General features: G+C 36.8%; 1 protein-coding gene across 8 annotated transcripts in view; it reads right to left on the bottom strand.

Annotated features, from left to right (window-relative positions):
- The window catches only part of PKP4 (plakophilin 4), a 163,113-nt gene extending 148,307 nt beyond the window's left edge, over positions 1-14,806 (bottom strand). For 4 of the 8 annotated variants that reach the window (XM_034654607.1, XM_034654604.1, XM_034654605.1 and 1 more), the window contains exon 1: positions 14,648-14,806. In XM_034654607.1, the coding sequence (XP_034510498.1) occupies positions 14,648-14,779 (132 nt within the window). In that variant the 5' untranslated portion in view covers positions 14,780-14,806. The remainder of the gene's footprint in view (positions 1-14,647) is intronic. The other 4 variants (XM_034654600.1, XM_034654601.1, XM_034654602.1 and 1 more) reach the window with 1 other exon arrangement.
- Between the last annotated feature and the right edge of the window lie 380 nt (positions 14,807-15,186).

Raw genomic sequence — 15,186 nt, 5'->3', positions numbered from 1 at the left:
AAAACTGAAAAATTGGGAGTTAAAGATTTCTGGTAGATAAAGATGGAAAATAAATTTAACACTCTGCAGGAAATAAAGAGCAGCAGAGTAAACAAAACTCCACACTGGGTGGGTGGCTTCATTTTGCTATAACAATTTCAAGAATAATTAGATTTGAATGTCAGCCTTATCACTAAAAACCCCCAAAAGAGAAAGCATCATTATTCATGAAACACCTGAATAGCTCTGCTTCTAAAGAGGGACTTGACCATCTATTAAGTATCAAGCATTATCAGCATTTTAAATATACAACCAACAAAGTATACATTATTATTGTAATTTTACAGAGGAGGAAAGAGGCTATGAGAGGTTAAGGGGCCTGCCCAATATCATAAAGTTATCTGTGGGAGTCTGGCTTTGAAGCCAGGTTGGTTGGACATCAGTGCCTCCATTCTTCCCATTGTTCCAAGAGGAATTTTAAAACTACTGAACTCTTTAGAATTATCAGATGATTACCATAAATAATAATGAGAGTAACCTCATTTAAACATATTCACTATGGTACAGTGATATCCTCAGAACAAAATGAAGCTTCCGGGGCCCTGTGTGCCTCTTCGAGAGGATCCTAGGAGTGGGCTGGCAGGCTGGCCAGCTGGGAGGCTGATGCGCTGATCACCCAGGTGCACCTTCCCAAACATCCAAATGAAGGTCATGGGAGGGACCTGTGCTTTCTTAGCTCAGTTCTCTTGCTGGTACCGCCTACCCATTCCCTGGCCCGGGCTCTCAGGTGGCCACTTGACATTTTTTGGAGCTGTCAAGGTGCTTGTAATAGTGAACATGGTTTCCTCAAGATGTTTAAAAACCTACTTAGGGCAGTCACAACGCTAGCTAAAATAGCCACAGAATAGCAAACTGGATCTTGTGCTTTGCAATATTTTATGGCCAATCTACTCATGGGTGGTACATTTCTAGTCTGCCTGAGATAAAGGACTCTGAAATTGGGCTGTTATATTTCAGATACAAGAACTGTATTGATATGGCTCCATATTTTTTGCACCGTTCTAGTCACAAAAAAAGACAGTCCTAATTACTACATTTACCTTTTTGCGTAGAAATATATCATAAAGAACATTTAGAGTACACCAATATGAGTTCTCCCAGATCAAATAAATCAGTTCAAGTGATTACGGGTGGCTTTGGACTACATTCAGGTTATGGAAGGCGAGAATAGACTAGAGGTATGTACCATCACAGCAGTGACAAATTCTCAACTTCTTTGTAAAAGCACAGTTATTTCTTCAGGTTTAGACATGACTCATTAAAGCTACGTTTTCAATGAAATATAGCTGGAAGCATTTAAAAGCTAGAAAATATAATCGTGTCAGTACAAATGATCCCCACCCCCCACAAAAATGCATGACATCATTTCAAGATGTAGTCAGTCTGCTGTCACTAGGCTGGGGGGTTGGACAGACTGATATCTTTCTGTACACGGAGAAGAACCCAAAGTGTAATGCGGTTAAGGTTAAGATGCAAGGACCACCATTCCATTTAGAAAACAAACATCCATTTCTGAACAATCTCTTTTCACTACTGATCTTCTGCAGAATTGATTTTTCTAAAAGCAAGGAAAAAATAATCAGGTACAATCTATCATAAACATGTCATGAAGAAACTATTTACTCTGGATATGCCCTTCCTACGCTGTTTTTTGGGGAAGGGTTCTTACTTACTCCCTCACCTTTCCTAGGTAATTAATGTGAGTCTGATGAGCACTAGTGTATTCATGTTTTGTTCCCTATTTCTTTTCCATGAACACTCAAACATTTTAAACAAGTATGTATTCTACATGTACGAAGAGGCTGATTAGTACCAGACACTATTCTAACCTATGGAATACAGTGGAAAGCATCCTTGGAATTTATATCCTGGAAGGGGGCAGTCCAAAAAAATGGTATTTATCACACTTCTCTGCATCTTCCTATTTTTACCTAATGATTCTTGGTAGAATTCCCTCCAAGGTAACTGTTAAAGATATATCAAAGGAATTTCTTAATGAGATATTTCTAAATAACCTCTAAAGATAGCTGCAAAGAGTTGAATTTACAAAATCATTTTAAGATGACACAACTCATATCTCCATGGATCCAGACAGACACTGGACCCTCCCATGAGCTTCATCAGCATGATGACATAAGGACCCTTAGGCATGTAACCTCTGCCTGGTCCTTTGTTTGGAACCCTTTTCATGGCCCAAGACTTAGCCTGGGCCCATCCCTCTGAGTATTCCTCATTCTGGATTCAGGTCCCTCCTAAGTGGCCCTGGGGTTGGAATATGTTGCTTCCACAACCTTTCTATCATCTCAAGGATAACAGCTGTAGTGAATGTTTACTGAGTACTGACTATTTTGGAACCATTATGAGGGCACAGGAGCCTTCACCCAAAGTTCAGTCACACAGCACAGCCAGGGGTAGAAGTGGGAGCTCCTGACCTTAACCACTGCCCTGATACCCTTCTGGATCTGAAGACTGCTAGTCATGCAAAATTTCCCATTTCAACCATGGTTCATCTGACAAGTTTTCCATATCTTACAATCTATATAAATGTCTGTTCTTTCCTTCTTTGTCAACCATGGTCTGTAGTAACATCTTATTGTAATTTTTATAAAGGCTTTCTCCCTCCTTGGTCATATTATTTTGTGGCTGTAGAATTGTTATTAAGCACGACATGTCTTTTGTAAGAAATTTAGAAAATACACAGGGACAGATACCTCCTTAAGAGTATCTCCTGTATTATTAATAAGTGCATGTGTATATATACATAAATATGTATTTCTATAGAAGAGTCTACACAGTTAGATAACTTATGTTTTCATTTGTATTGTGAACACCTCCCATTTCATTAAAAATTCTTTAAAAATGTGATTTTTAATGGCTGTGCAAACCCCATCATATACATATACTATTATGTAATTTTTCTACTCATTTTGGGCAATTAGGTTGTTGCCAATTTTTAGATATTAGAAACATCACTATGATTAGTATCTTTGTGTTAACAGTAACTACTTCTTTAGACTGGACCCCTAGAATTAGAATTAGTGAACCAAAGACACAACCATTTTTAAGGCCTTTATTACAGATCATTAAAGTGCTTTCCAAAATGGTTGTGCCAATTTACTCATCAATAGTACATGAAATTGCCAACATCACAACACTCGCACTGTTTTATCTTTGATTTAATAGTTGCCAATATAATGCAGATATATTCCCATTATCTTAATTCATATTTCTGTGATTACTAAGTGAGTTAAGAAAATTATTTCATATGCATATTGGTCCTTTATATTCCTTCTGTTGTCAATTATCTGTTAATATCGCACACCCCCCTTTTCCTTACTCACTTGTAAATGCTCTACACAGATTACATTCATTTTATTCATTCATTCAACAGGTATCTGCTAAACTCCTGCTGCTTACCTTGTCCGAAATCCTATCCTTTGTAGTCCAGAACACCTTTGGGAATTTTCTTACAAGACCTTTTCTAAGTGAGCATATACCTTAACATAAAAAGATCGTATTATGCATGTTGATATTTTAAGCACAATTAAAATAATACTCAGAGATCCAAGAAAGATAACACGAATAGAAATTTGTTCCCAGCTCAAACTGCAGATTTCTCTCTCTTTTTTTTTGGTCTTTACAAATTCAATAAGCCAACAAACATGACTTTAGTCATTCAGCACAAGTTTACAGGTTGCAAAACATCATACATGCTGAGACAATGAAAAATGCCACTGAACTCCTAAATCAAACTCTGTACTGACAGGGCATTCTCCTTATGTAGTGCCTAAAACATGTAAGCAGTTTAGCTACTATTATTGAAAGTGAATCAGAATAGTAACAATGGCCAACAGTGGTGGTCACCATAGTAATATATCCATCCAACCAAGGAGTATGTAGCTTGTGGACCAGAGGAAGCAGGAGAACACAAGAGAATAACTGCAAAATCTAATTGATAACATGTAATAACCCTTGATCCCTGGTTTGGAGTCTTAAATGAGTAAAGAAGATGCACTAGGGGGCGCCTGGGGGGCTCAGTCGTTAAGTGTCTGCCTTCAGCTCAGGTCCTGATCCCAGTGTTCTGGGATTGAGCCCACATGGGGTTCTCTGCTCAGCAGGAAGCCTGTTTCTCCCTCTCCCACTCCTCCTGCTTGTGTTCCCTCTCTTGCTGCCTCTCTCTCTGTCAAATAAATAAATAAAATCTTAAAAAAAAAAGAGAGAAAAAAGAAGATGCACTAGTTATTTTATAATATGAGTTTCTTATTCCTGAGTCTTAAATTTGGTTACTATCTGAAGAAAACACATCTTCAATTATCAAATAGGATACCTGAATACAAGGGTGAATATATCTCATGAGACCCTGAATGTCTGAGAATATAGTTTTAATCCTTCACACACGAGACGATTTAGCTGGGTATAAAACTCTTAGATTACAAGGATTTTTCCTTCCACACTCTAAACACACTGTTCTATGTTCTTCTTACATCTACTGTTTCAGCAAAGCTAGATCTAGATCTCAAGTCTGATATTATCTCTCACAGATAAATCATTTATCTTGTAGTTTTTTTCTCCTACATCTTTATGAATATAAAATTTTGTCAAGGTTATTCCTAGACTGATCTCTTTTCCATAAGTGACACCTGGAATGTAATGACCCCTTCAAATCTGTACATTCACAGCTTTACTTTCTGCTTAGAGAAAATGTTTTTAAACTATATTTAAGTATTGCTTCTGTTCTAGCTACTATAAAATCTTTCTTGATAACATTCACAATGCTTACGTTAGACTTACTTTCTAAAGCCTCCATGTCTAGTAACATTTATCATATCCTTTTTGTTCTTTTCCTTCATATTCCAAGATAACTTCTCAACTAATCTTGTGATTACCAATGATTCACTTTTCTTCTGTATCCATTCTTCTCTTTATTGACTCCATTGTAGACTTTAATTGTCTAGTAAGCATTTCTGTAACATAACTGCCTGATATGAATCCCAAATTCCCTCCTAATTCACCGTGAAAGTTTGGGCAAGTTAATCAACCCTCTCGAGTTTCAGTTTCCCTGTAAGTAGGGGCAATAATGACAAATATCTGAATAATTCACGGTTTTTGGTTAAAAGCAACAGAAAATGCCGTGGCTAATTTAAGGATTAAAAACAATTTACTGAAACAATTTATCTTTATCACTTAAGACTATATATTTTCTAACCAAGTCTATTAAGGTGGGAAAATAAATGGAATAAAGAAATCTGGATCAGATGTTCCGTGGCCAAAAAAATAGAGATTTTCAAAGCATTAATTCATAAAGTTGTGATAAGGAACACTGGCAATCCTCCACGTAAAGCAACCTAGCACAATGCCTGGCACATGGTAAGTAATTATGTTAGCTATTAGTCTCCTAATAGGTTTCTATTCCATAGAATTCATTGATTCTTATATCCTATCCTTATGATAAAATCTTTTCCAAATTAATCATTTGTTTCCATTAGTAGTGGTAGTAGAAGTGATGATGGCAGGGAGAACAGAAAACAGCAGTCTGGCTGTACTAAAAAGCAGCAAACCCAATAAAGCAATGGGGGGGTCGGTCTTTGTGATCACAAAGGCAGACTTGGCACAGATAATCCACTGACCATTCTTCTTCATCCTGTTCTACTGGCCTTACAATAGGAGAACTCTCTAACTCTGACAACAGGGTGAATATCTTCATATTTTTAATGGGGAATCAAAAGAAGTTTTACCAAGGGTTCAGAAATTAAAAAAAAATTCAACCGAATAAAATAGTTGCACATCAGTAAAATATGTTTTCCTTACTCTGTAGTGCAAATCAAACATGCTACAAGTAACAGCATTCCGTTCAGTAAGCATAGTTATACAAACTGATGTTTCCTAGTCTTACTTACAGACCATCAAATCTTCGCATCAATCAGCTTAAAATAATGCCAACAGCATCAATTACTAAGACACATTTATCTACAAAATAAATTAATAAGAATCTACTTTTTCATTATACTTTGCTAACTGAAATAAGAGAAAAATCAAGATCCTGCTGTGAAGCACTTACATTATATAAAGAAAACAATATTCACCTTATTAAGAAACAAATGAGAAAATGGGGCTATGGGAAAACTCCAGCAAGCTTCTCCCCTTACAACAGTTATAGCTTTAAAGCAAGAAACATATGAGGCAGCTAAGGTCATGAATGAAAAGAAGGAGGTGCCAATCCACTCCATACTTGGGCAAGGTAGGCTTACTCTTTATTTTTTAAACAAAACAATTTATGAAAATACTTGCAAAGTGGAGAATTGATAGTTTACATCAACTTTATGATGGAAAGGAATTTCTAAAGGAATAACAGAATGCAGAAATGCTAAGTATGAAGGAAATGGTAAGCCTTAATTCCCCCAGAATAGCAAAATAGAAGGCCCTATACAGTAACCAAGGACCTTTATCTTGATTTAGGCTTTCGGAATGATTTTAGGAGAACTTGCAAATCAGATATACCTCCCATTACAGAGGATGATACCACATGATGAATACTTTTCTGATGTTATGTTGCTCTATAGGAATTTTCATATGTAAAAGTCTGCAAATTAAAATATAAATTAAAGAGCCTATACATTGAAAAACACCTTGAGCTCCAATTTTTAAGGGAAAATTACATTTTCGTTCAAGAGCCAAGAGATTTCAATTCTAAGAAAACTATCTTTCAATTTATGATAGCCACATTCATATCTGAAATATGATTTATACAGAATTTAATTGCATAACATGCATTATCTTCAAGTTTCAATAATGTGCTCTTTCAATGTGTTTGCAGAACTGGTTCTATTACATGCAACCCCTGCATTAAGGTCTGGGTACATAAACACTCGTAAGACTCTACAAGCTAAGACAGAGATTTGTCTTCAAACTACTTGGAAAAAAACAAAACTTAGGAATGTATAAAATGACATAATCATAACCTAAATTACTTTGCTGACATACAAGCAGATCCAATCACTTTGGAAACAATACATTCATAATATATAAAAAGATACAGAGCGACCATATGGATCCATTTCTACAAAAGCAACAAAAACGGCAATTGATAAATTGAGAGCACTTCCTCATGAAGACAGACTGTTTTGCTATAGCTATGGAGGAACTGCAGGGTTAGACCTGAGGGAAAAACAATGTTTCTAAAATATTTTTCTCTCCAGAAATGATTCTAAAAAGAAAAATGATCATGCAGTGCAGGGAATTCAGTGCTGAATGATCCTGTCACCCATTTAATCTCACCGACTCAGCAGTCAGTCATTTCAACTTTCATAGCATTAAGTTTGCATGTACAGGGGGAAAATTATATCATATATTCATAATTTAACTCTGAAGAGGAATTGTTATTCAACTGAAAAGTAAATTATCATTTTATTTTATTTTTTAAGATTTTATCTATTTATTTATTTGACAGAGATAGAGACAGCCAGTGAGAGAGGGAACACAAGCAGGGGGATTGGGAGAGGAAGAAGCAGGCTCCTAGCGAAGGAGCCTGATGTGGGGCTCCATCCCATAATGCCGGGATCACGCCCTGAGCCAAAGGCAGACGCTTAACCCCTGTGCCACCCAGGCGCCCGAAATTATCATTTTAAACATACAAAGTCAGGCTTAACTTTAAGTGTTAATAAAGGAAAAATATTACTTTCAAATGTAAACAAAAAGTAATGCTAATTCAACGGCAAAAACTCAAGTTAAAAATGCCTAAGTTAGCAAATTTATATAAAACCAATACGATATAATACATATTTATAGCCTGCTTAAAACAAAAAAGAGGCAAAAGAACACATTTTTGGATTTTGTGGTTCCATTAACGAATATTCATACTGTGCCAATTACTTCACATAAAAGTATGTAATATGGTTTGTGCCTCTGCATTCTTCTGAGGGTGGAAACTGTACCTGAAAGATCATCTTTGTGAGGCCTCCTTACCATCCCTTCCCTCCCTTTCCTGGACAGAGTGCTTTGCTCACAGTATGCTTTCAATCAATATTTTTTATTCAGTTTAAAGCAAGCACTAAAGCTAACTATAGCAGGATTGTAAGCATTTCTGCATTCCCAGTCCATGAGCCCAATAGATATTTTTATATTTAGTACACCTACTATGTATTTCATGGCTGCGTATGTGATCTAGCTATGTGTGAAAAGCCAGATGGAGTCTGCTCAAATTCCTGGAATTTAAGAGCTCTTCAAAACAAAACAAAACACACCAAAACAAAACAAATAAACAAAACCTAGAGTCTGAATAAACCTAAAAAGATGTCTCCAACTGAATCAAATAGAACAAATATGCAGCTATTAGGGATGTACTTCGGGGACCTGTAAGACTGGGAAACTGCTAACAGGTCCAGCTGATCAATTATCAGGCTATCACAAAATGTATATACTTGTTGCAAGCTAACTTGGCACTCTTAATTTTTTATGCTGCTGAGGACAATTTTTTTACATACACTCACATACTGAATAAACCTATTAAGCCATAGTCTGTGGTATTCCTTAACCACCTGATAACGGAGATACCTGAAACGGAGGCTCCCCTACACCATGAACACACGGGAGAGAAACGTCACATTCTGAGCACAGCACACACAAACGAAGAGGACTGATCTGAGAACCGACCGGCAGGGTTCAGAATTTTTGAATCCAGGCCAAATAGTGTCACAAGAGCTCTCCCACTTGACCTCATGTTGAACCACATTTCCATAATATTAAAGAGGTAAAGCTGTAAAATTTGATGATCCCACAGAAATCACTAAGAAAAGATCCAATCTTACCTTGTGTTTGATGATGCAGTTCAGGCATGGAAGACTTCACTATACGTTACATGGTAATTATAATTGCTGGGATAATTCAGTTACCAGTAAGAAAAATGACTAAGTGATTAATAGGAAAAACGCGAAGTTTTAGGCATTGTACTTACAGTGCTTTTAGCTAAGCAAAAAACTATGCTTGTTTACGGTTGAAATAAAAATTCCGTCTTCTGCATGTGGTTGAGGTGTGTCAGAGAGAATGATTTCATTGTAAATAAACTTAGGGGCCAAATAAAAGGAAGCTGCAAAGGCAGGTGCACGACAGTTGAGTTGTTTCAGTTTCAGAGGAATAAAGTAAATAATTGCACTGGAATTTGTTCAGTTCTGGGCATTCTGCCATACAGGAAGGGTGTGTAATTACTGAAGCTAACACATCCATGTAAAAATGAAGTAATATCAATAGGGCACAGTTGGCTCCAAAGTTCCTTATTCTATCTTCAAAAATTAAGGATCTTTAATGACTCTCATTTCATTCCGCAATATTTAAGTTTCACTTAAGTTAATACGGCCACACTGATGGTAGAACTGAAATTCTCACCGAAGTCAGAAAATATGGTCTGGAGGCTTCTCACTGAGAGCCTCACAAGTGAAGAACATTGCAATTTTCACTCATCAAGGATAACAAAAGAAGTATAGGGGCGCCTGGGTGGCGCAGTCGTTAAGCGTCTGCCTTTGGCTCAGGGTATGATCCCAGCGTTCTGGGATCGAGCCCCACATCAGGCTCCTCTGCTGGGAGCCTGCTTCTTCCTCTCCCACTCCCCCTGCTTGTGTTCCCTCTCTAGCTGGCTGTCTCTGTCCCCCCCCCAAAAAAAAATCTTTAAAAAAAAACCCAAAAAACAAAAGAACTATATACGGTACCTAATTTAGGACCTCACCAGAGTAGGAAAAGTATATGTAAAATGAGCATGTTTTACTAAATCTGTTCTGTGCTTACGATTTCATGCTATCTGGATTGGCCTCAACCTTAAATGTGGTTTCCAAACTTCTTAGATCAGAAGCCAAAAATAAGAGAGTGAGGTTTGTGAGGGAACAGCAGAATGGAAGTTAAAGTGCCTGAGTACGGCCAAGTTCAAACAGAGATCTCAATTATGCAAGCAATTTTATGACACAAGATAAAAGAGTGTAATATATATTTACGTGTGATTCTATGGAATGCAAATCAACTTGCATCCTATACAGAGCCATGAAATATGCTTGCTAACCCTATGATTGGCCATATGGTCTTTTAAAGAGTTTCTATAATCCAGATCACATCCTATCAGTTATAAAAACTACAATATACTTTCCCAACTGATACTAATAGCCTATACATGGCCCTGGCTCACTGTTTCCTTTGCGCCTGTGAAGGTAGCACACTGACCCATCTAACCTGCAGGGGTGGAGGCAAAGCTCCGGATGAGCAGCAAGTGTCTTACCAAATTCCAATTCTTCTGCATCCAAATATTTACCAACCACTTCAAGGAGAAATCCATCATGTAAGCCTGAGGTTTTCACAGGAGGAGGCAGGGCCCTTTGAGGAACCACATTTGGCCATATTTCTTCATCTCACTACGTGTAAGATACTAAGCTAGGCACAGATCATTCTTAAATTTGCCAGACACTTGAAAACTATCAGGATACAAAAAAATTCTTTGTTTCCAATATCTGTATTCATCATGGACTCCTGGATCCTTATTAAGGAGTTGAGCTGAACAGGAGAACCTGTCCAATGCTGATCTTGATTACAGCCAACTGGCACTTCATGTAATTTTGGATTTGAGCTCAAGGATCACATTATTTTGTTATTCCCATGGGATGATTTTAACTTCTCTTGAAGCATGATGCTTGAAGAAATTTCTTAAGCAGTTACTTCTATCACTTGGTATACATGATGCTGGTAGATATTTTGTAACATTACCAAGATAAACCACATTCTCTTTTTCCTACACTTAATTTTCAGCTAAGTTGGAAAGATGGAAAGTGAAATTCTTAACACCTCTGTCATTTTTTGACCACTAATAGGAAATAAAATTTTAGTTTGCTCCATGCAGAGATCAGATTTAATTCCTACATCAATATGGATACACTCAATTCAAATTGACTTAAGGATACGAATATACCGTTAGGTAGCTACATTTCTCAGTGCTGTCTGTGAGATTCTCTTGCTCAGTAATGCTCTATGAATGTGGCTACAGGTCCCATTATCTTCACAAACAGTTAGTTGGTGACAAAGTAATCTGAGAGCCAGTATTATTCATCCACCCCCTTTCTGAGCAATCATTTATTCCAAGTCTATTATCATTAAAAGTGCTGGTGGGGAGTCTGTAACACATGTGTGAAACAATGTATAAAAACATGGCTCTGTTGTTAGGTAGCTAATTATATAATGCAAGGGAGCAAACAATAAGAGTCAAAGCAGTGGTATAAAGTGCTAAAGAGGAGGAGAGAGATCTGACCTCAGATGGGGTACACATGGCGTCACCAAAGAGGCAGCACTTGAACAGGAGTCTTTCTATCTGGCAAAGAGCAAAGACTTTTTCTATAACTGCTCAGGTGTGCACCTAAGTGACTGACATCAATGTAAAAGGCTATCATTTCACAGAAGGGAGAGAATGTGAATCTCAACATTTTGTCAAGGAATAAGGAATAGCTTCTGTCTTTGGGATCCTAGGGAAAGTGTGGCCCAGTAGAGGAAGATATAATTGTGGTTTTGACACCCAAAAACCAATTTCAGATATTAACAGACTAATGCTTTGTTAACAAGACTGCTTTGGTTGGTTGCTATTTCCTTCCCTACTACTTACTGTGAATTGCCCGGGAGGAGTACATATGAGGTATTTTAGTGGCTTGGATGTACTTTTACTCAAGAAGAACCCAGAATTCTGTCAAAATTCAGGTGTGTGTTAAAAGATATTACTTCCCAATGTCTTAACCAAGTGCCGTAACATTATGTTTGAATTGCACAAAATCAGCATGTTGGTAAAATTTTTACATGCTCTATTTCTTAGAATACATACATAAGGCTGTTCTAATTTGTGAGACCAGCATGGTGAAGTTTTGAAAGTTTAATGCCATGTAGAAATAAAATACTGTCATAGTATAAACACAGCTCAATATACACAAAGTTGTTTTATCTTCATTATCACTGTCCAAAGAAGGCTCACTGAATCAATCATCTATCTACATAAATATCTATAAATCTATCCATATATCTATCTATCTACATAAAAATATCTATCTACTTAAAAACAACACCACTAGCTCCTCCTAAGAGGCACCCTTTATTCTTAGGTAGAAATGCTGATTAAAACAGTAATATTAGCCCTTACTATGAGCACTTACTAAGTGCCAGACACCACTGTAAGCATTTTACAATGATTAATTTAATGTCCTCAATAACTATCATTGTCACCAATTTACAGAGGGGAAACTGAGGTACAGAACGGTTAAGAAATCTTCCTAAGATAACACAGAAAGCAGTGGGTGCCGGATAGGAACCCAGGCTATCTACTCAGTTGCACTGAAAGGGTCTCTTCCTTCTGTACCCAATGAAATATCCTTCCTGACACATGGCTGCGACCAAACAAGGTATTTTCTTTGAGATCAGAGAATCTCATGCTTTCACTCCATGGCTGTGAACATTGCGCTGTATTGAGATTTAAAAAACAAAAACAAAACTATACATCCCACCCAAGAATATTATTCTTTTGATATAAAACATTATCAAGGACAATAACTATTTCATTTGGGCCTAACACAATTATGAATGTCACATTCTGACTGGTTATTTTCAAATCAAATATATAAGGTCAATAGTAACTAGCTTTTTTAATTCCTAACTTTTCTGTGCTGTCTCATTGGGTAGGTGATAGGGAGTGACATTTCAGGAAAGTCCTAAGAAGTTTCTACCCCAACTATAAAGAAATTAAGTTAGTTAATTAATTGCCTAGAAGCTCATGTTGGCTATTTAAAATCAGGTGACTATCTTGGAACAAGAGATGGATATGGTTTTGGGCTGAATGAAATGCTGAGCACTGATAAACAATTTTAAAAGAAATTAAACAGATACTAGTGGATTCAAATTCTTAGAACAGGAGTAGAAGCGTAGAGTACAGCTGCCCACTAACTAACTAATCTGGGATATATATATATATATGGTAATTCTTCTCATAAATAGCAAATACCTGTAATTCTTTTGGGTATCTTCAGAAACAGGAATCCTTCATTCTATCTCCTACAAAATATTCATTCAGAACACTATTCATCACCAAAAGATAGAATGTTGAAGTCATCTGAGGCTGTCAACGAATTCCAGTGTGAAAATCATAATAGGCTTCCAATTTTCTTCAACATACAGGGTATCATCTGGTCTCAAGGTACAAATGCAAAGTTCTTGTAGTTATGTTTACTGAAGACAGTTTTTAGCTTGAAGTCAGTTCTGGGCATGTTGATAAAATTACCATCATGTTTCCCCAAAATGTGGGCTATACTAACAGCTCAAAATAAATCAGTCTTCTCATTTTACAGCTCCTTGGGTCAAATCTTGACAATTATGAGGTGCAATAAGAGTCCTTTCTTCCTCCCTAAAGGTGAGAGAAGCTTGGATAATCTACAGTTTTGTGGAAAATGAAAACAGTACTGACCACAATTTTTTTGTCTCTTGTCAAATTTTTAGATTGTGGAATGTTTTGAAAACTTCAAATTTCAGTGGGGGAATGGAAAATATTTTGATATTTTGCTACTAGCGTAAGCTATGAAATCATTTTTCTTGAACACACGGCTCTAATGTCAAATATCCTGGAGTATTCCTACACTCTACATAGCTAGCTGTAAGGTACAGCAAACAGTAAAATAATGAGGTATTAAATATTCCTTTACTCTGTCATCATTAGTCATCTGAACTGTTGATACTGATTTCTTAAAAGAGTATTCCAGCAAATATACATCTAAGTTTATAACTCTTGAGAAGAAAAGAATCAGTGGTTTAATCATAAAGCTTAAAAAAATGTAATATTAAATTATTTCCAACAGAAGGCATATGTTTCTTTTGTTTTGTTTTTGAGGGAGGGGGCAGGAAAAAAAAAAAACTACTCCTGGAGCTTTAAATTTACATTCACCTTATTAAGCTTTTAAATCTGAAGAAATTAAATTCAGGAATTCCAATTTCTCTAAGCACAACAGATAAGACCTAATTTAGAAGGCTACTTGTATTTGAAGGATAAATAACATTAAGTTCCTTAAAAAAAAAAAAGTCAACATAAACATGACATTGAAGCAAACTGGCACAGTTTGACAAGTTTAGAACACTAGCTCACAAAATGAATATACTTTGATTCAGACAAACACAACAAATATAGCCTTTATCCAAAAATCACAGAGACAGCCCTGTATAATACCTATGTTAAAATGTTCAAATGGTCAACACATCTAAGGATATTATAGGCCTCAAGTTGCCAGGGTCCTGACAGAAAAGTCAGCAGTGTAAAATATGCTTCACAAGGCTTGGCGTGCATGCACACACTCTGCAATGTGGGAGAGACAGAGACACCAATCACCATCGATATTGTCCTTACTTGCAGACGCACAAGTATCCTGCATGTTCCGATTCTGACTGGCACCTGGAGCGGTCTACGTGCCAGTCATCCCAATGTACTCAGGGATGTAAACACCTTATAATTAAAAAACGTGAAGGCATCAAGGACGTTAGACAAATTTAAAACACATCCAAGGATTAATTTTTAAAGGCATCGAAGAAATAACTGATTGCAAATTCCAGTAAGAGGATATACCTGCTCCTTCACGGAAGCTAGAATAGTGGTGGCTGTGGTCTCGGGTTCCATGCCTGGGCCAGTGGAGGCAGCTTCCTGGCGTGTCTGTGGTTGCCCCTCCTCCACCAATGAGGCCTGCGCAGGAGTGGGCATTCCTCCTGCAAACAAGCAGACAAACAGTTAACATTTGTTCATGGGCTCCTATGCAGGAACAGGCAGGGACTGAGGATTTGCAGATGGTTCCTAGGAAATACTACAGACTTCTACGCACAAAGATCACAACTCCTTATAGCTATTTGATTTTTGAAAGGCAACATCTGGGCCAAAAGTACAGCTAGTATGACTAAATACTAAAAATTGCAGTAGTAGTAGCAGTAATAATAATACATATTAAGAAAATGTATAAAAAACATCATAGCAAAAAAATGACAAAAGTGTTGGGGTGGAGTGCTCTTAGTTAAAAATGTACTAAGGACAATAAAACTGTTAGAAGCTTGTTGAATCGCTGATTTTTCTAATCAGATAACCAATAAGTAAATATGATTATATCGTGAAACAAA

This window comes from Ailuropoda melanoleuca, chromosome 2 (genome assembly GCF_002007445.2).
Source record: "Ailuropoda melanoleuca isolate Jingjing chromosome 2, ASM200744v2, whole genome shotgun sequence".
Taxonomy (NCBI): Eukaryota; Metazoa; Chordata; class Mammalia; order Carnivora; family Ursidae; genus Ailuropoda; species Ailuropoda melanoleuca.
The sequence above is the reverse complement of the archived record's forward strand: the minus strand, read 5'-3'. Positions and strand labels throughout refer to the sequence as shown.